The 27,153-nt window shown below is 34.5% G+C and overlaps 3 protein-coding genes across 11 annotated transcripts; 2 read left to right on the top strand and 1 right to left on the bottom strand.

Moving 5' to 3' along the window:
* On the top strand, positions 1 to 10,591 carry LOC110838326 (methylenetetrahydrofolate reductase (NADPH)). Of its 2 annotated transcripts, XM_022081432.2 has the most exons (8): positions 7 to 297; positions 2,040 to 2,159; positions 2,245 to 2,345; positions 2,999 to 3,154; positions 3,528 to 3,706; positions 4,718 to 4,846; positions 7,628 to 7,821; positions 9,281 to 10,591. In XM_022081432.2, exons 1-8 carry the CDS (start codon positions 245 to 247, stop codon positions 9,396 to 9,398), a joined length of 1,050 nt encoding a protein of 349 aa, XP_021937124.1. In that variant the 5' UTR covers positions 7 to 244; the 3' UTR covers positions 9,399 to 10,591. The 2 variants fall into 2 exon arrangements, with proteins under 2 accessions (XP_021937126.1, XP_021937124.1); XM_022081434.2 differs by lacking the exon at positions 2,040 to 2,159 and having other exon boundaries at positions 1 to 297.
* A 1,947-nt stretch (positions 10,592 to 12,538) lies between these two features.
* Positions 12,539 to 19,554, bottom strand: Scox (Synthesis of cytochrome c oxidase). Of its 8 annotated transcripts, none has more exons than XM_022081396.2 (6): positions 18,708 to 18,825; positions 17,468 to 17,541; positions 17,116 to 17,308; positions 15,932 to 16,129; positions 14,861 to 15,069; positions 12,539 to 13,490 (listed from the first exon to the last, which is right to left on the bottom strand). In XM_022081396.2, the coding sequence occupies exons 2-6, from the start codon at positions 17,513 to 17,515 to the stop codon at positions 13,344 to 13,346; spliced, it is 795 nt and encodes a 264-aa protein (XP_021937088.1). In that variant the 5' UTR covers positions 17,516 to 17,541; positions 18,708 to 18,825; the 3' UTR covers positions 12,539 to 13,343. The 8 variants fall into 8 exon arrangements, with proteins under 8 accessions (XP_021937088.1, XP_021937086.1, XP_087202000.1 ...); XM_022081394.2 differs by having other exon boundaries at positions 18,653 to 18,751; XM_087345874.1 differs by lacking the exon at positions 18,708 to 18,825 and adding an exon at positions 18,457 to 18,635.
* A 65-nt stretch (positions 19,555 to 19,619) lies between these two features.
* Positions 19,620 to 27,146, top strand: LOC110838310 (cyclin N-terminal domain-containing protein 1). Its single transcript, XM_022081391.2, has 6 exons — positions 19,620 to 19,840; positions 21,328 to 21,517; positions 22,108 to 22,282; positions 23,569 to 23,679; positions 25,395 to 25,591; positions 26,478 to 27,146. The coding sequence occupies exons 1-6, from the start codon at positions 19,786 to 19,788 to the stop codon at positions 26,662 to 26,664; spliced, it is 915 nt and encodes a 304-aa protein (XP_021937083.1). The 5' UTR covers positions 19,620 to 19,785; the 3' UTR covers positions 26,665 to 27,146.
* The last annotated feature ends 7 nt before the right edge of the window (positions 27,147 to 27,153 follow it).

The raw sequence follows: 27,153 nt of genomic DNA, 5'->3' as shown, positions 1-27,153 counted from the left end.
AAAATCTACATAAATTTACATCCTTTTTCAGGACTATTAATTTTTTATATAATCAGTGATTTCGGTTCTCGCAAAAGTTTTTATTTTTTACTGGTCATTTTTTCCTCTCAACAGTTGGCTGCGAGATACAAACATCAACTAAACTTTTGTTTTATTTTTCAAAGTTAATAGTTTTAACTTCTTAGCTGAGTCTCTTGCGTATAGTACAGTTTGTAATATAAATTAGAACGTTTGATAAGGCATTATGGCAACGCTAAAGAAAAACAATTGTTTACGAAGAAAAAAACTGCTTGCAAAGTAAGGGACTCATGCGTTTTCTTGGTGAAACAAATTAGAATAAGAGTGTTAACTCTAAATACAGTCATAAAAGTCATGTCATTAAAAAATACAAATCATTGTGGACCAAAAAAATCTAATTAGAGCATGACATTTGTAAGTATAGCGCGGGAACATAAGTGCTGAACTTTCGATGTGCATCGCCGTCGTATCCTCATGTCTAGATGCGAATCATTAATGATCTAGGCTTATGCTGCAGGTCCTATGATCCTGTCCTTGTTTTTGTACCATTAATTAAATTTTTATAGCGCAATAAAACAGTAAACATGCACACTTCTCCACAACAAAAACAAAAGCATTTATTTTGTACCCCCTGATTTAAATCCTATTGAATTGGTTTGGGGAAACAAGAAACTGAGTTGCACAAGAATGCATGAACTCAAAGGAGTAATACACAAAAGAAAAAATGAAAAAACTGCTGCTCCAACATGAAGGAGAATGAAGAGGTCTATTAGCAATGAGATGACTTAATGGATGAACCAATCAACAGAATGACTAATCATTTAGAAGTTCAGATTATACAAGAACAAATGAAAGAATTTTTTTCTTCTTCTGAAGATGAATAAATAGGGGAAATGATTCAAACTATTGTTTGTTCTTTATTTAAGTAACATTTTCTCCAATAGCCTGTTGTGCATACTTTCTAAACAGGATATTATAACTATATAAAGAAGCATTTTAAGTAATCTTTCATATCTTATTATTTTTAAGTGCCTTCTTTGATTTTTTGAAGCCAACTTTCAGTTTCATAGCTGTAACAAAATTTAATGTTACAAGGTTGTATTTTGTTCTATGTAGAACTTGATCTGCACTGAGAGTGGAGAAGGCACTGTTCCATATGCAAGACCATCACTACCAACCACTCTCTCTCCATTTTGTGAAAGCCTCATCCGTAATGTTCAGGACCAAGTTCCCTCGCTATAAACACATGCTTATTCTTTGGAATTGCTTTCAGTGTCTGACAAATTAACCTTTATCATGATACTGCATATTTTTAGTTTCTGGTAATTATGTAATGTAAAATGTTCGTGGTTATTAACCAACATTATTTTCTGAGCATTACAGTTAAGGGTTAAGCCTACTATTTCTTCACTTCCTGCACTTTACACTTATCCACAGTGTATATCATTTTTCATTGGTGCCCAGGAAAGTGTAAATATGGTGGTCAACTGTATGTTGATGATACAAGCGAGTGTAAGGGGCTGACCATAATTTTTTTTTACCAACACTTAAATCTTACATTCTAAAGATTTTTCTGCTATAGATTAATTCATTTTCATCATCATCACTGCAACATCAGAATAAGTTATTACAATAAAAATATTGTTTTTTTAATAATCAACTTCTTTGGCAACTTTGGTGAGCAAGGACCTCATATCAGTATTGACAAATTTCATAAAATGATATACTGCTTCCACGTAGGCAAATCCCTATTCCTAATAGTATTATTAAGGCCATTAAATCCCAAAACAAAAATGGGTAAGACACTGAATACTTCCAAAAATCTCATGAGGAACTTAAAAGAGATCACTTTGAAACCAACACATAATACTGTAACATTAAGATGAAAGCTTACTGGATGTAATTATGTATGGCCTAATACATACTTTATTGGCACAGTGATAAAATGTCAAGTTCCAGAATACCACAAAGTTTGTTTACTCTTAACATGTTTAATTTTTTTAAACCATGTCCTTTTTCAGTGAACCTAAATATAGCCTGGCAGAACAAATGTATGCAAGAATTGATTCTGGAGATAACATTTGTTCATTTGAAATTTCTCCACCTAAATCTGAATTTGGCACACGTCAGTTGTTAAGAAGGTACCGAGATTTCTAAAATATTACCAAGTTTCTTTGTAAAATTACAAAATGCAAGTAAGAGAGCTAACCCCAATTGTTATTCCAGCCTCCAAGATGTGTACAGTTCTTGCAATCCACTGTTTACTGCCATCACCTGGCATCTCCAATTGACAGCTGACGTTTCACTGCCGTCAAGATTGCTGCTTGGTGAGTGAGCAGTGGTTTATGCCTTATACTAAACACCTTGCTGAGAATTACACAAGCCTTGAGCAGCTTTACTCACTTAACTTTTGGATGGGAGTAGCCACTTGATGCATGAGATTATAAGACCATGTGACTTGAATCATGATGACCGAATACACCCATTCTGGACTTGCTCACCCAAAACTTCATGGCATATCAGTATATTCACATGAAACATTTGGCTTGATGGATATATAGTCATATTTATTTATCAGTGTTGTCAGAAAGTGAAGAGATAATTCCATCACTCTCTTTCAAATGGTAGCGTTTTATTCTGAAGACAAATATACCTTATGGAAACAAGCTATATGTTTTTCAAACTTTATTACCTGTAACATCTTCATTCCAAAATTAATCTACATTCTAATATATTCAGTGATGTTAGCATCCTAATGTTAGAATTATTTCCTTTGCTTAAGCTGACTTCTGACCCCATGGGTTTTCCTTTCATTTAAAATTATACCTGAACCTGACTAATACACGATGGAAGCATACTGAGGCACTCACTAGTTTGAGCCAACTACAGTTCCATCCTGAGAAAATTCACACTGTGTTTGAATTCTTAAGTATATGTGCAAGTGAACATTTCAAATCAAGCTGAGTGTAACTGTTGGCAGGTGAACCCCAAGCTTTGAGACTTGCGGCAGTAATTGGAAAAACTAATTCTGTGCTACTTCACTTGTCAAGCGTTGGACTGACCAAGAGGCAGGTCGTTTGTGTGCTCCGGTGTGCCAGAAATATAGGCACAAGGAACGTATTTGCTCTCCGAGGAGGTACGTGTCTATTTTATAAACACAGAGACATCTTTTTGAACACAAGGAAACCAAATATATTCATCAAACATGGGAACTTAATTTTACATGGTATTCTTATATTTTAAAATGGTGTACTTCATTACAGAACATGAGCTACATACAACAAAAATTTGCCTTTAAACTTTGTGGAAACTTGAGTTAGTAGGCCTTTCTCTGTGTTTCAGTCACTTATATTGTTTTGAATAATGTAACTTTCAGATCAGTTATCAGCACATAAACAAATTTCTGAAGCCAACATGAAAAGTCACAGTAATCCTAAACAGACAATATTATTTCTGATATCTTTTATGAACACAAGATTTATTAATGCCACTTCTGAATCTAATTACAGATAGACAAGAAAAAAACAATGGTTTAAAATTAGAGAGTGATTTTTCATATGCTGTAGATCTTGTTTCCTTCATACAAGAAAAATTTGGAGATTACTTTACAATTTGTGTGGCTGGTTACCCTCTGGGCCATCCAGATGCAGTATCCTTTGAGCAAGATTTGGTGCATCTCAAAGAAAAGGTATAAGCTTCCTGGAACTATATGCAATGAACTGTTCCTCATGAATGAAGACATAGTAGATGTACATCTGTACATATAGTATAACTTCAAGTTTTGGGTGAGAGCCACGTCGAATGTTTGGTGTTAACTGTTTTGGCAAACACTGTAGTTGCCATTTTCAAGGTGAATACCCACCTTGAAAATGGCAACTCATCCAAAAGCAGAAGTTATACATGGAACTCCAGCTGCAAAAACCTGCAGACGACTGTACATATAGCGTTTTTCTTACACATGTGGACACACCTTGTCCAATCTTACGAATGTTATGGCTAGAGAAAGTTGCATAATCAAGAGGTCCATAACATATATTAATAGGATGATAAAATCAAAGAGGATGAGATGCATGGGGAAATAAGAAATGCATATACAATTTTGATTTCAAAGACTGAAGGGAAGAGACCACTCACAAGACCGAGGCACAGATCAAAGGCTACATTAAAATGGGGAATAGATTTGGAGAGTATGGACTGGATTAATTTGGCTCAGGATACAGGATTTTGTGAACAGGGTAATGAAACTTTGGGTTCTGTTAAAAGCAAATAATTTTTTGACCATCTGAGCACACTATTACCTTCTCAAGAATAAGGTTAGAGTCAGAAGCTTATTTAGATGCAAGTTTCTTAATCTTAATTAACATAACATTATCACATATTTCTGTAACCCAATTGATGTCATGCAATGAGTACTGGTCTACTTCTGAGAAAATGTATAATTTTATTCTTCTAGAATGGTTATTATTTCTGAACTTTTTCACCGTCTGTAATGACAGTTACTACAAAAAATGTGTTCAAATTATTAAATTCAGTGTATGTGCTTTACTCTCTTTTCTGCCTCCACAGCCTAGTACGTACAGGTACAAGGAATGAAGCATGGCTCTTTGCTCTATGAGACACTTATCCAGGTAGTTGATTTTGACGAATATGCAAACCAGGTGCAGCACTTCCAAATGCAAGCCATCCTTCTTGATTTCAGGTTGATGTAGGAGCCAGTTTTATAATCACACAGTTCTTCTTTCAAGTGGATGTCTTCATCAATTTTGTGCAGAGATGCAGAAGAATTGGAATCAGAGTGCCTATTATTCCTGGAGTAATGCTCATACGGGTAACAGAATCTTCCATGAGCTATCTCGGTATTCAACTCTTCAAAAGGTTACACATGTTGCTTTCGAACATGAAGGTGTGGCAGTATCGTAAATCAATTTGATCCAGAAGGATCTGAGGTTTTCACAGCCATGTGAATGTAGATGGTGGTCTTTTAGACTGTTGTGCCATGAGATTTTGGCTGTTTGTTAAAATTTTGAGGAGAAACAGTGCTTCCATCTTCAGGTTTGTCACAACATCAAAACTGACTACACTGAAAAAGAATAAATATTCTTTTCTCTTAATTTTATAAATATGTGTTTCATCAAAATGCATGAAGAAAACCTTATATATGTTGGATTTCAGTTTTAATGTATAAATATTTTTGGCATACATTTTTAAGATAGTGTAATTGCGTCATATTGTGAATAGTCTAACAATTATTTATTTTCATCCGTCTTATCACAATATTTAAAATTTCTTATAATTAAGATAATAAAATATTATTGACGTTCCATATCGATTGATCGATTTACACTTTGGAACATCCTTTACACAACATGTTTCAGTTTTTATAAAACCATCTTCAGGTGTATAAGATTTTCGAACTTAAAACTCAAATATTATTCCATTTGGTGATGTTTTATGCCATTTGTTTTTCGAATTTGGGCGAGGTGTTGTCTTTTCTTAAATTTAATCAGATGTACATATCGGTCTGTAAGTAGAAGATTGAAAGAAACACTAAAGAATTTGAAAGAATTTATAAAAGAATTTAGAGAGTAAAATGCAACATATATACATTATAGATAAAAGTATCAGTAAGATATAAATAAAAACAAATAAAACATACCTTAGATGTAGGATTGATTGTATGTTCCGATATGTCCAGAAGTACGACTGTCATCGTATAGGTGTGGGTCAATACTGACTGTGGTTGCTTGTGGAAGGAGTAAGTGAAAGGTGGCTGTCGGGGTTGGGGTTATTGACCCACACCTATACGATGACAGTCGTACTTCTGGACATATCGGAACATACAATCAATCCTACATCTAAGGTATGTTTTATTTGTTTTTATTTATATCTTACTGATACTTTTATCTATAATGTATATATGTTGCATTTTACTCTCTAAATTCTTTTATAAATTCTTTCAAATTCTTTAGTGTTTCTTTCAATCTTCTACTTACAGACCGATATGTACATCTGATTAAATTTAAGAAAAGACAACACCTCGCCCAAATTCGAAAAACAAATGGCATAAAACATCACCAAATGGAATAATATTTGAGTTTTAAGTTCGAAAATCTTATACACCTGAAGATGGTTTTATAAAAACTGAAACATGTTGTGTAAAGGATGTTCCAAAGTGTAAATCGATCAATCGATATGGAACGTCAATAATATTTTATTATCTTAATTATAAGAAATTTTAAATATTGTGATAAGACGGATGAAAATAAATAATTGTTATACATTTTTAGTTAACTTTTATTACAAGTCTGTCCCTTAATGAAAATAAATTCAGACAGTATTTATATGTATGCATTTTGCTTTTTACTTTAAAGTCAAAGAACACCACCACCTTATTTGTGTAGAAATATAATTATAACTTATCACTCACAAATTTAACCAGTTTAAAGACACCATTTTAAAATACTAAAATTAAGTATGCAGTGTTAAATCTTACAGTTCTGACAGTATTGTTATCAATATTGTCAGGATTTTTGCACTTGAAATTGTTGACTTAAAAAATTCACTTGAGGCATGGGGCTTTCCAATGTGTCAAAATCTTCTGCATCTTTAAAGTGACAACCCCCCTTCACCTACAGTCAAGTATCAGCAGTATCAGTGTATGTTACATAATTTCTGTATTGAAGAATTCTATGTTCTAAAAATCCTGAAGAGGACATAGGGCCAAAATATGTTGCATGTAAGCATTAATTTTGTCATTAAACTGAATACTGTGTTATGGAAGAATACAATTGATATTTCATATACAGTGAATTCCGGCTAATTGGGACACACTGGGACTAGAACAATATGACCCAATTAAGTGGCTGCACCAATTATGCTTCTTCTTTTTCTTCTATGGCTCTCCGGTCCGTATTCGGTCCTATTGTTAAGTTCATTCTGTCTGAGGCTTTGACTTCGGTTTCAAAACATCTTCCTTTTTACGGTGCAAGGTTGTTAGCCTTGCGACCAACCCCGAACCTGGAGGACCAGGGTACCTGTCTTAGTCTGACCTCTCCCCATCGACCAATCTGGCTTAGTTCCACGTAAAAAGTTAAAAAGGTTTGTTCTTTAAGATTTATCCCAAATAAATGGCTGCCCCGTTTAACTGATGACCCAATTAACTGGAATCTACTGTATTTGTGTTAAGATGTCACTTTAACAAAACAAACTACCAATACTAACTTAAGAATGCAGGCTAAAAATTTTTAAAGACAAATTTGTGGAAATTTTCATCACTTATGGAGAATACACTGTTATTTCGGATTCAAATCTCATGGGTTTCAACAGAAGATGTAGGGCACATTCTGTGGAAAAATAATTGATCTAATGAACAACAGACTTTCTGTAGGTATATAATGCAAGAGATTTGATTTCCTGTGAAGAAATGTTTCATATAACTTCAGGGCATTCATGCGCGTGCGCATCCACGCACACATAACAGTAGAATACAATAAACTTTGAATTCTTATTTCTGAGAGGACATGCTAAATTTGAATTCACATAATAGCAACCTCAATACTTGAGACTTTTACTGTATTTTCTCTGTACTATGTCTACTCTCTTATGGCAGGATTACACTTCGCTCATTCATACTTCAAACATCTGCAGTGTGAAGGTACCAAGGGAGGTACTGGATATTATTGAACCAATTAAAGACAACGAAGAGGCTGTAAGAAAGTTTGGTGTCCATCTTGCAGTGGAGATGGTGTCCTATCTCTTCAGACATAACTACTCATATGGGGCACACTTCTTTACCCTTAACAGGTAAATTAGGAGCAAAATACAGAGAATGTGACTGCCATGTTTTAAAAATAAATAAAACAGCTTTAGAGGTGTACTTATGGATGTGTAAATTCCCAAGAACTTTAATATTAACCTTGGTCTAAAATTGGACTTGACCCAGACTTCCAATCTATCTGTTACTTTCATCAATTGAGCATTGATAAATACATTCTCAATGAGTAATACAAAATAGTTATAATACAGAATATCTTGAAAATATGTATACACATCATAATATAGAATATTAAGCTTGCCAGTCAGTTGCTGACCACCGTCACCAATGTCACGGTGGTCATTTTGAACGCTACACAAGATTCGCTAATTCACTAAGTGTTGATGCTTTTGTATGTAATGATTTAGTTTATTAAAAGTCTTTATTTCATTCACTGGATGTGTGCATATATCCTTTTGGAACATTCTGTATTACTCTCATAGGAACACAAGTCCATCTTGTAACTTATTTTCTATTTCTCATTTAAGCTCTCTCTCCATAATTTTAAATTTTGGAAAGACGATATTAGCCTTTGTCAAGATTTTCAACATGATGGCTACTGTATTTCAAAGTACTCAACTTGTGTGTCAGAAATATAAAAGATACAGTATTATAACATAAAACTCACCTCACACACAACATGAAATGTACATAGCATTTAACCTCATCCAATAAAAGAAAACATCAGTACATTCCCACTCAGCACAAATTACATTTGAATTCAATACCAAAGTCCTTTAGAAAACAAAAATCTTAAATTTCTTTTTAGACCCTCACTGCATGGTTTATTTGATGTTGCATCATACAACCCAAGCATTTGAAAGTCACTTTATTGCAATGAAGTAATTATCATGTTCTATTCTTTATGGGAAGAACACTAATTGAAAGTTGAGAATAGGGTACAGGCATACCTCGTTTTATTGAGCATCACATATATTGCTTTTTTTACAAATTGAAGGTTTTGTGGCAACCCTGCGTCGAGCAAGTCTATCGGCGCCATTTTTACAACAGCATGTGCTCACTTCGTCTCTGTGTCACATTTTGGTAATTCTCGCAATTTTTTTTAGACGTAATGCTATTGCACACTTAATAGACTAGACTATAGTATAGTGTAAACATAACTTTTATTTGCACTGGGAAACCAAAAAATTTGTGACTCGCTTTATTGCGGTGGTCTGGAACCGAACCTGCAATATCTCCGAGGTATGCCTATACTTCATTTTCCTATGTCATCATCCCATTAATGTGTGAAGGTATGAAATAGTTTAGACCAGTTCATACTTTTCTTTTTGTACAGAAATATGTTAAAGCAACAATTAATAATAATAATGTACATTTGTTTAAGAGGATAATTGACATTTCTCATACTTTGCTTAGTAAATCAAAAGCTTTACCGCCTAAATGGGTCCGAGTTAACATTTACACATACAGCTCTGCTTTATATTCCAGGCAGTCGTCTATTATCGAAGCTTGCAAGTGTCTGGGGTTCTGCTCACCTGAGCCAGCAAGACCACTGAGACACCAAGAAACAAACAACACGCCTCAAAGTTTTAAAGTTATTTTATAACAGGATCATCAGCGATATGCAGATGTAGCAAGGCTGTGATTATTGAACATTCTTGGAATCCAATGAGTATAAAGTCATGGTGAATCACCAAACTTTCCCCCACATAAAGTTTCAAGTCTGGTTCAGTGTTGTATGATCTGAAGCTTTCATGGTGACTAAATATAATGAATTCTTCTCGGGCTGCCAGCCGTGTAAGGTGGTTTATTATATCTGGTTCAGTATGCTTCTGATAGCTTCATCTCCACACCTTAAAGTGTTCCCCTGACAAACCATAGTTACAAAAAAAGATTTTGTGATAAATGAATCAAAATCTTTGTCACCAGCACAGTAGTTTATTTGTAAATAAATAAATAAATAAAATAAATTAGTTATTGCCTGAAATTCTAATTAGTTACGGCCTCATAAACATGCTTGAACAGATAAAACATAAGTGATTTTATTATGAAAATGTTAAATACATACCAAAATACATTAATATACAGGCATACCTCGGAGATATTGCGCTTTCGGTCCCAGACCACCACAATAAAGCGAGTCACAAATTTTTTGGTTTCCCAGTGTATATAAAAGTTATGTTTACACTATACTATACTCTAGTCTATTAAGTGTGCAATAGCATTATGTCTAAAAAAACAATGCGAGAATTACCAAACTGTGACATACAAGACACAAAGTGAGCACATGCTTTTGGAAAAATGGCGCCGATAGACTTGCTCAACGCAGGGTTGCCACAAACCTTCAATTTGTAAAAAATGCAATATCTGCGAAGCGCAATAAAATGAGGTATGCCGTGTCACTTGGTTATAAGGAGGGACCAATGTTTCACCAGTTGACATGGCTGATTGCCCAAGAAGATTTTATTGATTCCAAAGGAGTTATCACCTACATTTATGCAGCTCAATTCTGAAAATTTTTGACGATGGTGCGTTGTTAAGTAAACTGTTTTCTGGATATTATCCATTGTCCAAGACTATATCCAGAGATGGCGATTAGCTCTATCGATTGGGCCCAACAGAGTACGTTTTACCTGAAGACGGAGATAGACTCCCATCTCCGAAATGGCGCGGTTTTTTGATTTTATTTAGTCTTGGACGAAGGATAATATCTGGAAAACAGTTTACTTCTACATTTTTGTAGTAATCACATCCTGTAGTCTGGCAATGAGATATTAATATATATTGTTTTTCTCTTGACCAACATCTTTACTGATTCATACAGCTTGTTTCTTTTACTTATATTTACAATGAAGAAACTGAAATCTTAACCACTGTGACAACACAGTCTGGGTTCAATTCTCATACTGGCTTTCCTAAGATATGACATCAAAACCAGATAAAATGACAATCATTTTGGTTTTATAATAGGAGTGTAATTAGGGACAATTATAATAATACAGCCTCCCTTATTAAATTTTGCATTATATGACGGCTAGCAGTGTGTGTAGGAATGACTTTCTTAACTGTCGGGGATGCAACTAGCTGAAGGGTCATAAAACAGAACTGCTAAAAGAACTTGTGAAGTGTTTCATATGCCAAAATGTGGTTACGAAGTTCAGTCATGAGTAACGAACAAAATTCTAACAACTTTTTCCCATTTGGCATTTGCATCACAGAAGTTATCAGAGAAGGGCCAATTGGGAGGATTATTTGAATTCGGAATCGGAGAGTGCAAACACACATATCTTTTGATGGTTCAGCATGATAGCAAACTGCCAATATTAACCTGCGTATGAATTTGGTGTCAATAAATTCTCATAACCTGAAAGACACAAATGTTCCTGTTTCTATGCAGTGAATATGTATCTACACTGATTATTGACCCAGAAGTTACCCCCTGCATTTATTTAAAGCTGTACCTTTAAATAATCCCTTAATGGAATCCTATGTTCACTACTACAGTAAACCTATAATTCCCAAATCAGATCCCCAAGATTGAACTTAAAACACTGTCATCTTCCTCCCTGACATCAAAACTCTATAAAACTCTAGATTCAAGAGGCCCTTAGAAGGGAATGGACAGTTACAGCACAGACTAAAAGCTGAATTGTCCATTAAATTAAATTAAAAGTTGACGGTGGAACCACGGTTCCGGAGAATCTGACGTAAATAAGTCTCTGTAATGTAATATAATAATTCTTATATAAGATAAGTACTTGTGATATTCTAAAACGTTTCTACCAGCACAAAATTATCTTGTCTACGACACACTTCTTCTACAAGCGATTCACAGCTCAGCTCTTTCCGCAATAACGAAAGCGGATTGGTGACGGCAGTAATGTAACACAACAATGCCGAGTAAACAGATGACACAACAATTTGTTTCTTAGGTAACATAACAATGAATGCAGGAGTTCATATAAAAGCTGACCATTGTTGTCAGTCCATATTTACACATTGTTGATATGGATCTTACACAACTTCGTTACGCTTTTTGCCGAATGACCCTTTCGCATAGACGTATTTACGTCAAAAAGTATTGGTGCTAAAACGTCTTGTTTTACATCGTCCTGAATACGAATTGCACATAATTTCCCTGACAATTAGATGCAGGCACACAATTAGAATGTGAATGCTAAGATACCTACAGCTGCCATATAAATGCATTATTCAAGCATCCAAGCTTCGTGTTCTATGGGGCTGCTCCCTCAAGATCATTTCAACATAAATACTTTTCTGATAATAAAAATAAATAACCACGATCAGTTCCAATGAAATCTTAACATATTCTCTACTGTATATGAGGATGGTTGTTTACTAGTGCTTTATCCAGACCACCATATCCGATCTACGTCAGCAGCATGCCGTAAGACAAAAATGTTTTCAGAATGCACTCTGAGCACATAATTTTATCTTCTGTCATTAGATGATGCATGCAGCTTAGTGTACGGTTAAAAATGGCTGGGCTAAGAGGTAAGCCAGCAGCATGAATACAGGATGGATGAGGAGTTAATCATAAAAGCTAAGAACAACTCCGGAAATGGTGGTCGAGAGGAGCAAGGAAAAAACCCAATGTCCCTTTCAGAGACTCAGCAGCTAATAATGCCTGTAGACACAGATTTAAATAACAGGATATAATTAACTTAAAATAAAAAGGTTCAGAAACTTATGCTGTTGTCAATCTGTTGAAAACAAACCAACATAGAAGGCAAACACTTTTATTCAAAGACTGCAAAGTTTTATTACATCTACACAGACACGAGGCAACAGAAATAAAACTATACTGAAAATGCGCAACTTCACCTGTGAGAATATAAATAGGCAAACAACTATTAACACTATAAAAAAGACTCTATTGCCATACGCATTTCAACCTCAAGAGGTCATCATCAGTGGCATCAGGGAAATCAATTCATTTAATTAAATGGCTCAAACTTGATTTAGAAAATAAATAATGAATAGGACATTTGACGAAAAGTATTTTAAGCGACACTGCACCAGATGATGATGTTCATAGGAATAGACTCTGCGCTTAGCTATTTATCTGGTGGTCCAGTGGCCGTAGCATTCCACCTGACAGTCTCTCACACTCTGGAGTTCACAGGTGCGGACGACGCAACTACAGCTCGCCACAAACCAGCTACGGCCACCAGACCACCAGATAAATAGCTAAGTGCAGAGTCTATTCCTATGAATAACAACATCTGGTGCGGTGTCGCTTAAAATACTTTTCGTCAAATGTCCTATTCATTATTTATTTTCTAAATCAATTTTGAGCCATTTAATTAAATGAATTGATTTCCCTGATGCCTCTTGAGGTTGAAATGCGTGTTAGTGTTAATAGTTTTTTTGTTTGCCTATTTATATTCTAATACACCACACCGTATGCAAAGTTTTAAGGTTCAACTGTAAGGTCTGCACGCACAGATTTATACTCCACATTGTCGAAGACACAACATCCTGTGCAAGACGACTTCCATGTTCACCGATGGTGACTCATCATATGACTTCAGAACCAACCCTTGTGTAGCTGATCCCACTTTGCCATGTTCACCTTGATAACAGTGATAATCTCTTCCACTGTCCGGATCTGTCCAAAATAATCTACAAATTCTCCATCTGGGTTTACAAGGTACATGATAATTGTGTGGTCAACCTGTCAAGCAACAAAAGATTTATCTATTTTATTTATTCAAACTGAAAGTTTAATTTCTATGTGTTAAGTCAAATATATGGGCTAATCAAAAAGCATCATGTGAAAAGTAAGACTGTATGCTTATTATTATTAATTTTCATCAAGTTTTAAATGTATAAAAATGTATTATTTCATAGTGAAATGGCTTCAGTGAGCTAGACAATTCCTAGACAAGACACCAGATTGTCGCAGCTGGGATCCACAATTGGTCACAAACGGACCATTAAAGCCGGTACTTGTGGGTTATCGGGACACATCACTTTAAAAATAGGTTAGGTTAGGTTAGTGTGTGTGGATAAATGACATATACTTGAAAGTTATTATATTTTATTTCAATAAATGACAACTAGCCTAACCTATTTTTAAAGCGATGTATCCCAATAACCCACAAGTACCTTAAAGCCATATGGGTCTAAGAATGTTTCTGAAGGCTCTGTCTTCAGACACAGTTTCCAGAACTTTCAGTGACCTAAATATTTTGGCCTATCAGGAACACAGATATGGCTTTCTTCTCTTCGGAAGATCACAGCTAGCTACCTTCTTCAGAGGATATGATAATGGACTCACGGAACAACAGCTGGTGACTGCAGATACAAAATAGTAACATCTGCAAAATTTGTCTAAATTCTTCTTAACTACAATTGTGTTTGAAGGATTCTTCAGAAAAGAGACCACTATAGACCCAATTACAGCACTCCATACTTAAATTATAAATGTAATTTCTTGAAATTGAAATATGAATTCATCACTAAGAAATTAATATCCAGTCAGGGTAACATGAGCTGTACATGTTCATCTAACTACGTCATCAACACAAGATCCTGTGATAAATGACAGTCGTCTAGTAAACTGTAAAAATGAAACACATTGAACATGTGGACACTTCCTATAACAATCCTAGAGATAAATTAATTAATAAATAAATTAAAGCAGAATGAACCTATATTTGAATAGTCATAAAACTGAGACTAATAAGCAAACGTTTCCCACTATTCTGTAACTGTTTCATGAGCGAAATATTGTTCCTTCATACATCTTATATTTATGATAATGTTCTCTTGGATTCTGGTACCATGTGGATTGGTCAGTAGATGCCAACATTTCAGAGAAGCATACCGTCTCCATCTTCAGGGCTAAAATCTGAAGGAACAGAATTTTCAGCACTGTCACTTCAGCCCTGAAGATGAAGATAGTATGCTTCTCTGAAATGTTGGCATCTACTGACCAGTCCACATGGCACAAAAAATTAAAAAAAAAATATTGACACCACCGTGAAAACCTCAAATATCATAATATATTTAGGCGCAATTAACATAATATGTGCGACTCACAATATAATCCTTTTCTTCATCTCTTGGACCTGCACTGAAGTACACTCTGTATGCTTTGCAAGCTTTCTCCACCTGCTCGACAGTCCCCGTCAGGCCCAGGATCCGAGGAGAGAATTCACTTACATACTTTTTCACAATTTCTGGTGTGTCCCTCAATGGATCAACTGTTATGAATAGGGGCTGCACTTTGGGGACCTTCTCCTCTGAATCTACAATATAAAATGTAGAATGACAAGTATCTGTGGAAGTCCTGATTTAAAGACCCTGAATTTTAGAGTTTCTTTTCTTTCAGTTATACCTCCGCCTTTTTTTCCAAACAGACGTTAACTGACATACTTTTCATACATAGTAGACAGATTATATAACAATATAACATTGTCCTTATTGGTCACAAATATGAACACCAGATTAGGAATCACTTATAAAGTACGTACACGGTTTTTACTTGGCAATTCATTACTTGACAAAACAATAAATTTATTTAGGAACATAAATGGTTTATCACTGTGATCACTAAAGTTTGTCTTAGCCAGCTCAACCCAGTTCACATATTTAAAACGTCATGTTACCTGGATGTTGCTGTTCGTCTTAATTCACGATGGCTATACATATAAAACTGAACGAGAGGTGGTTCTCAAACCACGAACTGGACACAAAATAAAAGTATGTGGGACATAATGTCAAAATACAATGGGCAACAGCGTGGATATGGGAACTAAAAAAGCAATGATGTGGTTTAATGATGGTATCAGGTCTGAAATGGCACTTTGATATAAGAAGTACAAGTTGAAAATGAAACAGAGATCAAAATCTGTGTTCTGTATTCTGGTTACAAGACACAAACATATATAATTTTAATGTATATTTACAGATAAAAAAATTACCTCCTGGTAGGGGTTTTTTGTTTTCTTTTTATATGTATGTCATGCCTGTAACATATTTAAAGCTGTGTTCCATTCAGTTCCTATAACATCCTTAAAAACAAATAAAAAAGGGAGAGAAAAAAGGAAGAGAAGTGGAAAATAACCAGTTATTAAACGTCTGAAATCTAAAAATTCTGGACATACTTACCAAGCTTCTTTATAACACTTGCCATTTTCTCAAGTTCATCAGGGCAAATATCTGGGCAGTGTGTAAAACCAAAATAAATTAGAAGCCACTGGCCTTTAAAATCCTCACTCTTACGAATTTGATTGTCATGGTCAACCAATTCAAAATGTCCTCCAATGGCTGCCTTCCCAAGCTGCCGCATTCGTTCCTTCTGGATTGCTGTAACCACAGAATCAAGGTTTTGTTACCTACCCCTTGGTATGGGAAGATTCTTGTGTAATATTTTGGTCAAAAAAGAAGCATTATGGCTACCTAATGGTGCTGTTGAAAAAAAAAATTGGCTGCAGCATGGAAATAAAAATCATTGGACATAAGAACTAAATGTAGATAATTTGTCTGTGAAAACACTCAATTTGCCAAGCTTTTTAGAGCACCTGTTGAAAGTTATGTCCTACAACATTTAAAAATACAGCATGTTTCATAATCAACATGCCACATACAGAGAAAAGGGAATTCAGGAGGTAATTTCAAGTAAATATTTCTAAATAATGTGAAGTTGTGATAGTTTAAAAGTGTGCACAGTAAAATATAAACAAAGAGTATTAATCACATAAATTTATCACTATATTTTATGAGAAACATTTTGCAACTGTTCAAAATGTTTGCCATGGTTTTCAGAACATAGCCCTGCTCATTCTAAATAAGAATTTACTGCCCATTCCATCATTTCAGGGTGATCTTGTATGCAAACAGTAGCATTAATAATCCAATGTAGAAGTTCCTATCTCATTTGTACTTTAGCTCTATAGGTCATCTCTTCCAAAAGACCCCATAAAAATAAATGAAGTGGGGTTATGTCAAGAAATCTCAATGACCAAGATATTGGACCATGACCAATCAGCATTGTATGAACTCTTCCACTGTAAATTAAAAGTTCTAACTTTACAATACTGTAACCTTCTTCAACAGTAAGTTAGGATTGATCTCTGCTATAACTAATAACCCTTAATATATGCCAAAAGTAATAACAGGTTAAGTTATGAGACGGGTATGGATTATTGGAATGGTTTATATTAGGCCCAGTAATAAATAATAAACTTTAAATCATATATAATAAACAGGTATATATGGTCGCTGAATTAAAAAGCTGTTCTGACATAAAAAAAAACATTAACAGATTAGAAATCTGGAAACAAGATACAAACCAATTTCTTTCTCACGCTTCAAATATAACATAAACGCCAAAAATCCTCCTCCAATGACAGCTGTTATAGAAAGACTCCGCCATGTTATGGGTCCTTTTGATTGTTTGGGTTTTTTTGGTGGAAGTGGATCATTGCAATACAACCTTGTACCTCCAAGGGCACCAAACTTTCTACTTTGCAAGGAACCGAGAATCTATGAATGAAAATAATATACCAAGGTAACATATCATATAGCAAATGTGATTGAAAAAGATGTATCTCACACTAAAAATTACTAAAACAAACATAACTTTGGAATTAAAATCAATATCAGGAAAATCATACTTCAAACTGAAAATAACAGAATACTCACCATGTCTGTAACACATGGCATTAAACGACGTCTTGTAATATGAAACATGACCTAAATTCTTCTTCTTCTATGACCTAAATATTCAAGAAAATTATACGTACTACCTATATTAACAAAGGTTATGGGATGTCAGGCTGTTCTATTAACACAATTTCTTATATAAGATAAGTACTTGTGATATTCTAAAACGTCTTTAACAGCACAAAATTATCTAGTCTACGCACTTCTTCTACAAGCGATTCACAGCTCAGCTCTTTCCGCAATAACGAAAGTGGATTGTTGACGGCAGTAATGTAACACAATGCCGAGTAAACAGATGACTTAACAATTAGTTTCTTTGGTAACATAACAATGTATGCAGGAGTTCATATAAAAGCTGACCATTGTTGTTGACGGCAATAATGTAACAACAATGCCGAGTAAACAGAAGTAACAATTAGTTTCTTAGGTAACATAACAATGCACGCGGTTCATATAAAAGCTGCCCATTGTTGTTGACGGCAATAATGTAACAACAATGCCGAGTAAACAGATGACGTAACAATTAGTTTCTTATGTAACAACCACTGTTGTCGGTCCATATTTACACATTGTTGATATGGATCTTACACATCGTCATGTATCTTCGTTACGCTTTTTGACGTAAATACGTCTATACGGAAGGGTCATTCGGCAAATAGGCGTAACGATGTGTAACGAAAATGTGAAAGATCCATATCAACAATGTGTAAATATGGAATCATTAATGGTCAGTTTTTATATGAACTCCTTCGTCCATTGTTATGTTACCTAAGAAACTAATTGTTACGTTATCTGTTTAGTCGGCATTGTTTTGTTACATTACTGCCGCTTTCGTTATTGCGGAAAAAGCTGAGCTGTGAATCGCTTGTAGATGAAGTGCGTCGTAGACTAGATAATTTTGTGCTAGTAAAAACGTTTTAGAATATCAAAAGTATTTATCTTATATAAGAATTATTAAATTACATTACATTTCATTACATTACAGAGACGAATTTACGTCAGATTCTCCGGAACCGTGGTTCCACTGTCAACTTTTTGCCGAATGACCCTTCCGTATAGACGTATTTACGCCAAAAAACTTCCGTTTTGTATTCTGAATGGAAAACACTTAATACTGTAATAATAATCACAAAACAACATAATCAAAATGTAAAACTTATCAACCTCTACATCAATATCTGAAGCAAACCCCCATAATGCCGCTCCCACATGGACTTACAGATAAACATATAAGATTCATTATTGGCCACAGCACAACAAACATTGTCAATGAAATAAAACGTTACTTAGCACACGAACACTTCTGCCATCTTCGAAGGAATGAGGCTAACATTTTGGTCGGCGTCGGTAGTTTAGCACAGATTATTCTTGCAAACACAAACATTTCGCATCCTACTCGAGGGTAAAGGTAATTATATTACCAGAACTGGCACTCGTGCTTTGTAATTAGTTTCTGTGACTAGTACTATATTTACGAGGTGACATTTGATGTTGTAACTTCGGTTTCATAATGTGTTCTTCCACCCGACACCTCAGTTGTGTTTGATTTCCAAGTTTGATTCAGATGTAAGAATAAAGTTCCCACGGCGACAAATATGAAGATGTCAGTCGTTTCAGAGGTGCTTGCTGCCTCCATCATCGGCCTGATCGCCCTGATGATGGAGGCAGCAAGCATGGCTGCTACGTTGTGAACCCATCCCAAGCTACTCTGTGTAACAACCATCTTCATGGGGGTATTTTCTGTGTGTCCATGATACTGACTAGAACGCCAATACATTGTCATTTTAAACTATATCTACGCAGTCGTTGGCACAAATCATAAAAACGCATTTCAAGGTAAAAGCCGCTGAAAAGGAAAACATCACACTTTATGTAGCCCGCAGTGAAAAGAAGTTTTTGAAGGAAAGTTTTAACTTACAACTACTGACACTAGAGTACATACCAATAAGCCAGCCTCAAATCTTTTCCCTACTTCATGCCGGGATAAAGCGGAATTCATATACTTAAGAATATAACATATGTAAAATCTAAATTAGTGGTTCAAAATAGCACGTTATCTGGTGGCCCATGCTCGAACCTAGTGACCACAGATAACTAAAACTTAGAATCTTACAGAAAGCATGATTGCCAGAGATGGAAATGAAACTATTTTTACCCACAAAGTGGGAAACGAAGTGCAAGAATTACCACGTTGTGTACCCCTGTATATGGCGCGTCATTTGAACTATCATGAAGCTTCTATTTTCATAACGAATCAATAATTTTGCGGCCAGCAATTTGTAATGCAATAACACACTATGACATCAGCTCTAGGTTCACAGTACAAGAAAAACTGGAATCATAAAATTGTGGGTATGAAAATGTATAAAGAAGTGATAGTTCAAACAGTGTCTTATTTGTTGTGCTGTAATGCTATTAATATAATGTTACATTGTGCATTTTAGCATTATATCTTCTATTTTAATTAGACTTTCTTTTATTGGACTATAACAGATGTGAAACACAGCATATGTAAGATCATTAGTTATGATATAAATTTTATTTCCAGCTTATGCACTTTGACGTAAGATGCATGAAACAGTGTTTTGAGTCTCTTTTGAAATATTTGAATATCAATGATTACTCACTGAGTGGCTCATTAACTGACTGTTGCCATTATATTGCATCTTAATTTCAGGCTTCAAGAAAATAATATTTTTCTGTGTAATTAAAAATAACGCTAATTTTCTTTTGAGTGTCTCTTAGAAAATTTCTATATAAGTAAAAGTAGTCCAAATATCTGGAGAGACAAATGATTGATGTTGAGGAACAATGACAACCCAATAACAAGTGAGCTGGAAATTTTCTGATGGCTTCAAGCCCTTACAATGCCAGTTTATGTCACAATAATCTATAAATTTGTCCTTTAACCTTTAAATACCATGCTTGATATTTTCTCATCTGCAGTATGTAGATGCTATTTTTTAAAAATTAAATAACTATATTTTGATGTGTGTCCATATCACAAAATGTGAGACCATTTTGTTTAAATAAATTAAAATTGATGTTTCTTCATCAAATGCCTTCAAACTAGACTTTTTCCTGACTGAATATTATGATTTAATCAGTTCTTCTGCATGTAGAAGCACTTATTATATTCTTTTTTTAGGAATGTTGTTCAGTTCCCACATTCTCCTTTGAATGTGTGGCACATTCTGAAACATTCTTTCTTTTTGGGTATTTTCCAATAATGTGAATAGAGAAAGTCATTAGGTCAACAATTTTCTGAATAAGATGGATACAAACCACTAGCATGTTGTGTTTGGTCAAGATTTTCCAGAGCATTATTCAGTTTGACTTCCGCTTGTGTTGTTTCCACATATCTACATGTTCTAGGTTTTAACAAATGGGCAAGGTGGGATTTATTTTCTATCATTATAAACATTATTCCATAAACAAACAATTGAAGATGGCTGTTTCCTGGATTGTTACTACAATCATTCAAATAAAGCACCAACTTCCTCACAAATGGAATGAAGTCAGAAACAGTTGTCAACAAAACATGGGTTTTATTGCCCTGTAATATGTGTTACTAACATATAATGAAATAAGCTTACATGCATGAAGATACACACTAGTGCTCAATCTCAGTGCATAATTCTTCACAATTTCAAATTATTTAAATGTTAAAACAAAATGCACACAAAAATAATAGATTAATATAATTTATTTAATAATTCCTCTGCGGCTCTAAGAAATTTTGATCACAGCTTAAGCTAATTTCTTGGGAAACGAAGACAGGCAAAAAATTTGAAAAAAGATTTTTAAATTTTTATATATTTTATTCTCTAATATTTCAGATTTGTACCAAGAAAATTGGTGGAAACAATTACAACTGCATAACAAGCAGTCTTATAAGGAAAGGATTTTAAAGAATGTAACTCCTTGGTTTATTTTAACACCTCAAGTTATTCAACTGATATTTTTAATTTCTGAGATTCTTCATCAGCCTCCTGAAGTACGGTACCTCACCATTGAAATCTTTGACAGGTGCTGTAGTTTTGAATTTATGGTAATTATGTACATCTTTTGAAATATAGCTTCTCTTCTTTTTCCTTGGTGCTACAGCCCGGATGGGCTTTGGCCTCCCTTTTGAAACACAACATACCACTGAATTTATTCTGAAGCCAGTTTACAATACTGTAGTCTACTTTCTCGGTTAGTGACGTTTCTACTTTTACATTTAGTCTGAGAAGCTAGAAGTCTTTGATGTATGTCATATGACTTATCCATTTAATGTACTTCAAGTACAGTGTAGTTAAAATGTTTATATAATTTTGTCTACAAATTTATTTATTTGTTATATTCAAATGTTAAGTTGTTTAGCCACAATAGTATTTAAAATTCTACAATGTGATCTTCCAAAAAAACACCTAGAAAGTTACTGATTCCATTTCAACATTAGTATTATTAGTAAACACTGAGCAGATTAGTTAACTGAGTTGTATTTGTAAGTTGTCTCTAGAAGGATTGGATGTCATGATTTGTTCTTGTATTTTATTATTTTATCATTATACAAAAAGTGAATCTTCATGAATACCAACAATCTTTGTGAAAGTATTTCTATAACCCTTGAACAGGTTCTTGACCTGTCAATATCTGCAGTTATACGCTTATGTCTGGAATAAGCCTGGTGCCAGTATTGAAAATTCACAACGTCAGTGGGATCGTGTTGTTGACAGAGTGAAGCACCAACTGATCCTTCGTGCTTTGACCTGTATGCAGCTTGCTTCTAAACTTGTTAATACTTCTGAGGTTAGTTCCATTAAAAAGTACACATCGTTTGCATCAACGTTTAAAGGTATTATTTCACCTATCAGATATCAAACTTGGTTTTAAGACAGATAACTATTCAGTAACAGAAGAAAGTTCATTAAGACAGAATTATAATTTGTGCTGCAGGAGATTCATTATATACAGGGGTTGCAGTCCTGTGAATTTTTGTGTATATTTAAAATGTGTAAAGCAGGAAAGGTGTAACATGTCCGCGAATTTTCTGAGTGATACACCATAAGAAGCCTTAATTTGTAATCCATGTAATAAAAATGATGATATGTCAGTGAAAATGCAAGCACAGCTTAGTAGACCTGCACAGCAACTTGTAATGTGAAGATGGTTGTCTTCTGGGTTGTAGCACCGCGTAGTCTGGTAGAAGTTTAACAACATTTCAGAGATCCTTGTTGCCTCCATCATCAGGGTATTGGTGGAATCAGCAAGGATCTCTGAAACTCTCTTAAAGTTACAGATTTCTGTCTTCTGGGTTGTTGCGCTGTGTAGTCTGGTCGATGTTAACCAACGCCCTGATGACGGAGGCAGTATGATCTCTGAAATGTTGGTAAACATCGACCAGACTGCACAGCGCAACAACCCAGAAGACAGAAATCTTCATACCCACCGCTGTGAAAACCTCAAATCATACCTGGTAAAGTTTTACCAGACTATGTGGTGCTACAACCCAGAAGACAATCATCTTCGTACTCACTGCCATAATAACCTCAAATTCAACTTCTAATGTGGGCATGGATAGGATATCGATGGTCTTTATGATTCTGAATTAAAATCATGTATAACTAGAATCACCTGTATTAATAGAATATGATACTGTAATTAAATCAAGGAGAATGAAATGAACTGAGAACGTAGTACACATGAGTGAAAAAATAAATCAGCAGAAGATTTTGGAAGGAAACTGTGTATTGAGGCCACTTAATATATCAAGATGAAGATAAATGAATAATACATGTATTAAATTAGATTATAGGAACACAACTTTAGATAGTAGTGTTTCATGGTGAAAAATTATGAAAAATATGATTTCAAGGAATGAAAAACTAGTTCAGGAAAGACAGTTTGCTATTGCATGGGTCAATTTGTATATTATTCTCTGGGCAAGAGGTCAGAGGGATGGCTTATATTCCTCCAAATCAAAGCTTAAAATGGCATACACTAATGTTCTTCTTAGGCATGACTATAAAATTCTGAAAATATTCTGCCTTGTTTCAAAGTGAATTTGAATTGATGTGATCATTTTATTTGAACAGATCCTTACCCCTGTGGCAATTATGAACTTCCTCAAGCATGCTAATCAGGATTTCACCGAACAAAGTATCATATCATCAGAGAGAAGAGTATTTGAAACAATCCAGTTCAAGGTAAAATTAAAGATTCATATTAATAAAAGTATGTACAAGTACATAAAGAAGGAAAGTGTGGTCAAATTTCAGTGATGGTTAATTTGATGGTTCAGAAGCTCACACAAGTTTCCCAGAAGAAGCAAGATATGCCAACAGCCCCAGTATTTGTAAATTACAATTGCAGAACAAACATATTTTTATCCATATGACATTTTTCATACACAAGAAGTGAGCAAAGTCACTCATGAACAGTAATAAACTTGACAAAAGAGTCGATAAAGGCGCCATTGTCAATTTTTTCTGTTAAATCCAGCTTTTCTATCCTATTTTGAAAAGTATTCATTGTCTTCCAAATTTACCTGAATTCTGAAAATTTAATGCCTCTGCTGGCCTACTCTAAAGGTGTGCCCAGAGGCAATTATTTCTCCATAGAGCCATAAACAAGAAGCCAGGGCTTTCAAAAACCTGTTCATTATAGAAAGGATATTTATGATAATTTTAGAACATAAACTGAGGAACTGCCATGAATTTTTATAATAAATTGTATATTCACATACTATAGTCAGAGAAAGGCAATATCTTACATTTTATAATTAAAATTCATAATACATACACACACTCATATAAACGGAGGTTCATCATCGATAGTTTTAGTCAACATGTGTAATGTTTTATTTTAATATGCCTGCATTCTTATAGGGCAAGGATTTATATGTAGACACATATTTATGGCTATGTATAGTTTTGTATCTCCTTTTTTGTGATGGAAAATTTTATAGTGCGAATTTGACAAATTAGGATGTTCAATATAGAAAGTTTACAGAAAGCTAAACGAGAGAAATGTTTCAAATCAACAAAACCCTAAAATGAATTTCCTTCACCAATTTTCCATGAGATATCTCATTTAGAAACACTGGCCTTGTTTATGTAGAATGCTGTGACAAGACAATTAAAAGAAATCTCTCATGAAATTTCTTCTTGTTCAGTTTCTGTTAACTACTAACTGTTATGGGCTTGTATAAATAACTAACTAACTAACTAGATGGCTTACCGAACCCGAAGGTTCATCACCGAATTAATCAAAGCCCTCCACCGGACCCTGTCCTGGGCCAACAAAATCCAGTTTCCTTCAAGGGCTTGTATAAATAGAAGGAAAAATTTCAACCTAAAAATAAGTAGGATTTCATGTTCTCATAGCATTGAAAGCAAAGATGGCAGTCTTCTGAGTTGTAGTAAAATGAAGTCTGGTAGAAATTTAAAAACATTTTTAGGTACTTGCTGTCTCCATCACCTGATGATGAAGGCAGCAAGGACATCTCAAATGTCAGTAATCTTCTACTAGACTACATGGCGAAATAACACAGAAGACAACGATCTTCATAAAAAGAACTGTATGGAAATGCTTATCTAAAACACAGACCACTTGAAAATTGAGTGTAGTCTGTAACTCATGATATTTTTTTAAATACAATTTCTGACTGTTTCAGTCTGTTTACTTGTATATATAATTATTGTACTATTACATCAAAACAATCTGTATGCTTTTATAATTATTGTAACAAGACAATTCTGTTTTTAACACCTTAATTACTTCAGGCTTGCCCTGTGTGAACAAATATTATGAGGGCATGTTTCCTCCATTTATTCTCAATTTTTAATACCCCTTGTTAGTGTCATCCCCTTCAAAGTAACTGCAAAAATATGAGAAGGGACATGATGATCTTTTTTTACAGATTCCATTTTCTCACCCCTTGACATATGTTGAGTTTCTAATACAACAGTTGTCAGATCCACAAATCGACATTGATTTAGACTCACTGTACTCCACTAGCATTAAAGTACTGGATGTGGCTTATATTCAGCATCATGAGATATACTTGAAACTCTTTCATTTAATTACTGGCAGATGGGAACGAACACCGAGAGAAAGGTACGTGAACGCAGAATAATTCTTCATCTTGCAATGGAATTGGTTATATGTTACTGATAATCTGAACTGGACCAATCACATTTTCCACATTTATCTTATATATGCCTAGGAACTTTTTGCTGGTGCTGGAATACATTTTCATAACATGTAAAAAGAAAGAGAGAAATAAAATACAAATATGTTTTAAAAATGCAGGAATAACAGAAGCTGAAATAAGGATAAAATCCATTTTAATATAATTTCATTATTTTATACCTCACCCCCCCAAATCCCTTTGTTAACAGATCACAGTACTGCCCTCTTTCCTTACAGAAATATTAACTGAATAAACTTGTATCTTAACAAAGTAATTTTTCTCTAATCTTGCAGCCAAGAAATCATATATTTTGGATATAGTAACATTAGCTAATAATTCACAATTTTGGCTCTTGATTTATCTAATGATGTTCTGATTACATCATTTGTTATGTACTGTCAAATAAATTACAAGTTTAATGAGTGATAAGTTAAGAAAATATGTGACAGAAGTTACGATTTAATTTAAGATCCTTTCTGGACCACAGAAAATATTTTCTTTCCATTCAGCAGACAGAATAATACAATAAAAGCTGACACAAATATGAAAATTTTAATGAAGAAAGAAATTACGAAAGCACCAATATTAAACCTGGATAAGGAACTGGCTTAATGGCCTAAGCCATGATATTATTTTATTTTCTTCATTAAGACAAGCTGCAGTCTACAAAAAATTTCTCTCAATTTAATATCAACACACTAGGATGCTACACTACAGAACAACAAATTTGCTAAATTAACTATGCACATCTGTTCTCATTTCATCATGCTTCATGAAGTGCAGTACATACTTTAAAAACACATGTTACAGGCAGGAGTTCCTGGCTGTGGAGTGTGACAATATATACTTGGCATGTGCAGTCATAGTGTGCGCTGCTGATATCTCAGAAGCAAACAGCAAAAATGTCATTATCAAACTGCATCAACGAACTGGCATCCCTCTCAATGACCTGCAAGGTTTATCATCTATCATAACAGAACTTATTGTTTCTGAATAGCAGACACCCAAAATTATCATGAGAAAGAAAAAGGCAAGACAAACATATTGCAAAAAACATTGTTCAATAAAGTTTAATAGAATAAAGCGTCTCTCATTCTTTTTTAAAGTCAAAACAGTGTCAGAATGCTGTCTTCTAGGTTGTTGCACCGTGTAGTCTGGTAGATGTCCACTGTTTCAGAGATCCATGCTGCCTCCATCATCAGGGCAATGCCAATGTTTATGACTCTTTGGAAAGAGATGACTGGTGCACTGGGGCGCTGTCATGGTGCGGTACCCAGTTTCCTATCCGTCAGTCTCTGCAGATTCTGTTTTCCATTATTATCCTACTAAAGCCTTCCCCTGGCTATTTATTTTCCCTAGGGATAAAAGAAATCCTGATGAGACAGCAATTCAACTATACAGAAAGGTACATGCTGTGATAGCATTAATGTTGTGTCCATAGGACTGTTTTCAACTTGTTTGATTAAAAAAGGGTGTGGTACCAGAA

This window comes from Zootermopsis nevadensis, unplaced genomic scaffold, assembly GCF_977971745.1.
Source record: "Zootermopsis nevadensis isolate Lab colony 2312 unplaced genomic scaffold, Znev_1.0 Znev_ptg000009l, whole genome shotgun sequence".
NCBI lineage: Eukaryota > Metazoa > Arthropoda > Insecta > Blattodea > Termopsidae > Zootermopsis > Zootermopsis nevadensis.
Note: the sequence above shows the minus strand (reverse complement) of the source record. Positions and strands in the feature narration are given on the sequence as shown.

What these genes read in the sequence shown, in the direction of transcription:
- LOC110838310 (XM_022081391.2), top strand. Translation starts at nt 19,786, where the DNA reads ATGACATCAGCTCTAGGTTCACAGTACAAGAAAAACTGGAATCATAAA. An exon ending in CTGGAATCATAAAATTGTGG is followed by an intron (nt 19,841 to 21,327) that starts GTATGAAAATGT and finishes CTAATATTTCAG; the next exon opens with ATTTGTACCAAGAAAATTGG. An exon ending in ACCATTGAAATCTTTGACAG is followed by an intron (nt 21,518 to 22,107) that starts GTGCTGTAGTTT and finishes ACCCTTGAACAG; the next exon opens with GTTCTTGACCTGTCAATATC.
- LOC110838326 (XM_022081432.2), top strand. Translation starts at nt 245, where the DNA reads ATGGCAACGCTAAAGAAAAACAATTGTTTACGAAGAAAAAAACTGCTT. An exon ending in AGAAAAAAACTGCTTGCAAA is followed by an intron (nt 298 to 2,039) that starts GTAAGGGACTCA and finishes GTCCTTTTTCAG; the next exon opens with TGAACCTAAATATAGCCTGG. An exon ending in CGTATTTGCTCTCCGAGGAG is followed by an intron (nt 3,155 to 3,527) that starts GTACGTGTCTAT and finishes ATCTAATTACAG; the next exon opens with ATAGACAAGAAAAAAACAAT.
- Scox (XM_022081393.2), bottom strand. Translation starts at nt 19,487, where the DNA reads ATGAATTCCGCTTTATCCCGGCATGAAGTAGGGAAAAGATTTGAGGCT. An exon ending in AAGTGTTATAAAGAAGCTTG is followed by an intron (nt 15,070 to 15,931) that starts GTAAGTATGTCC and finishes TTTATATTGTAG; the next exon opens with ATTCAGAGGAGAAGGTCCCC. An exon ending in ATGAAGAAAAGGATTATATT is followed by an intron (nt 13,491 to 14,860) that starts GTGAGTCGCACA and finishes GTTGCTTGACAG; the next exon opens with GTTGACCACACAATTATCAT.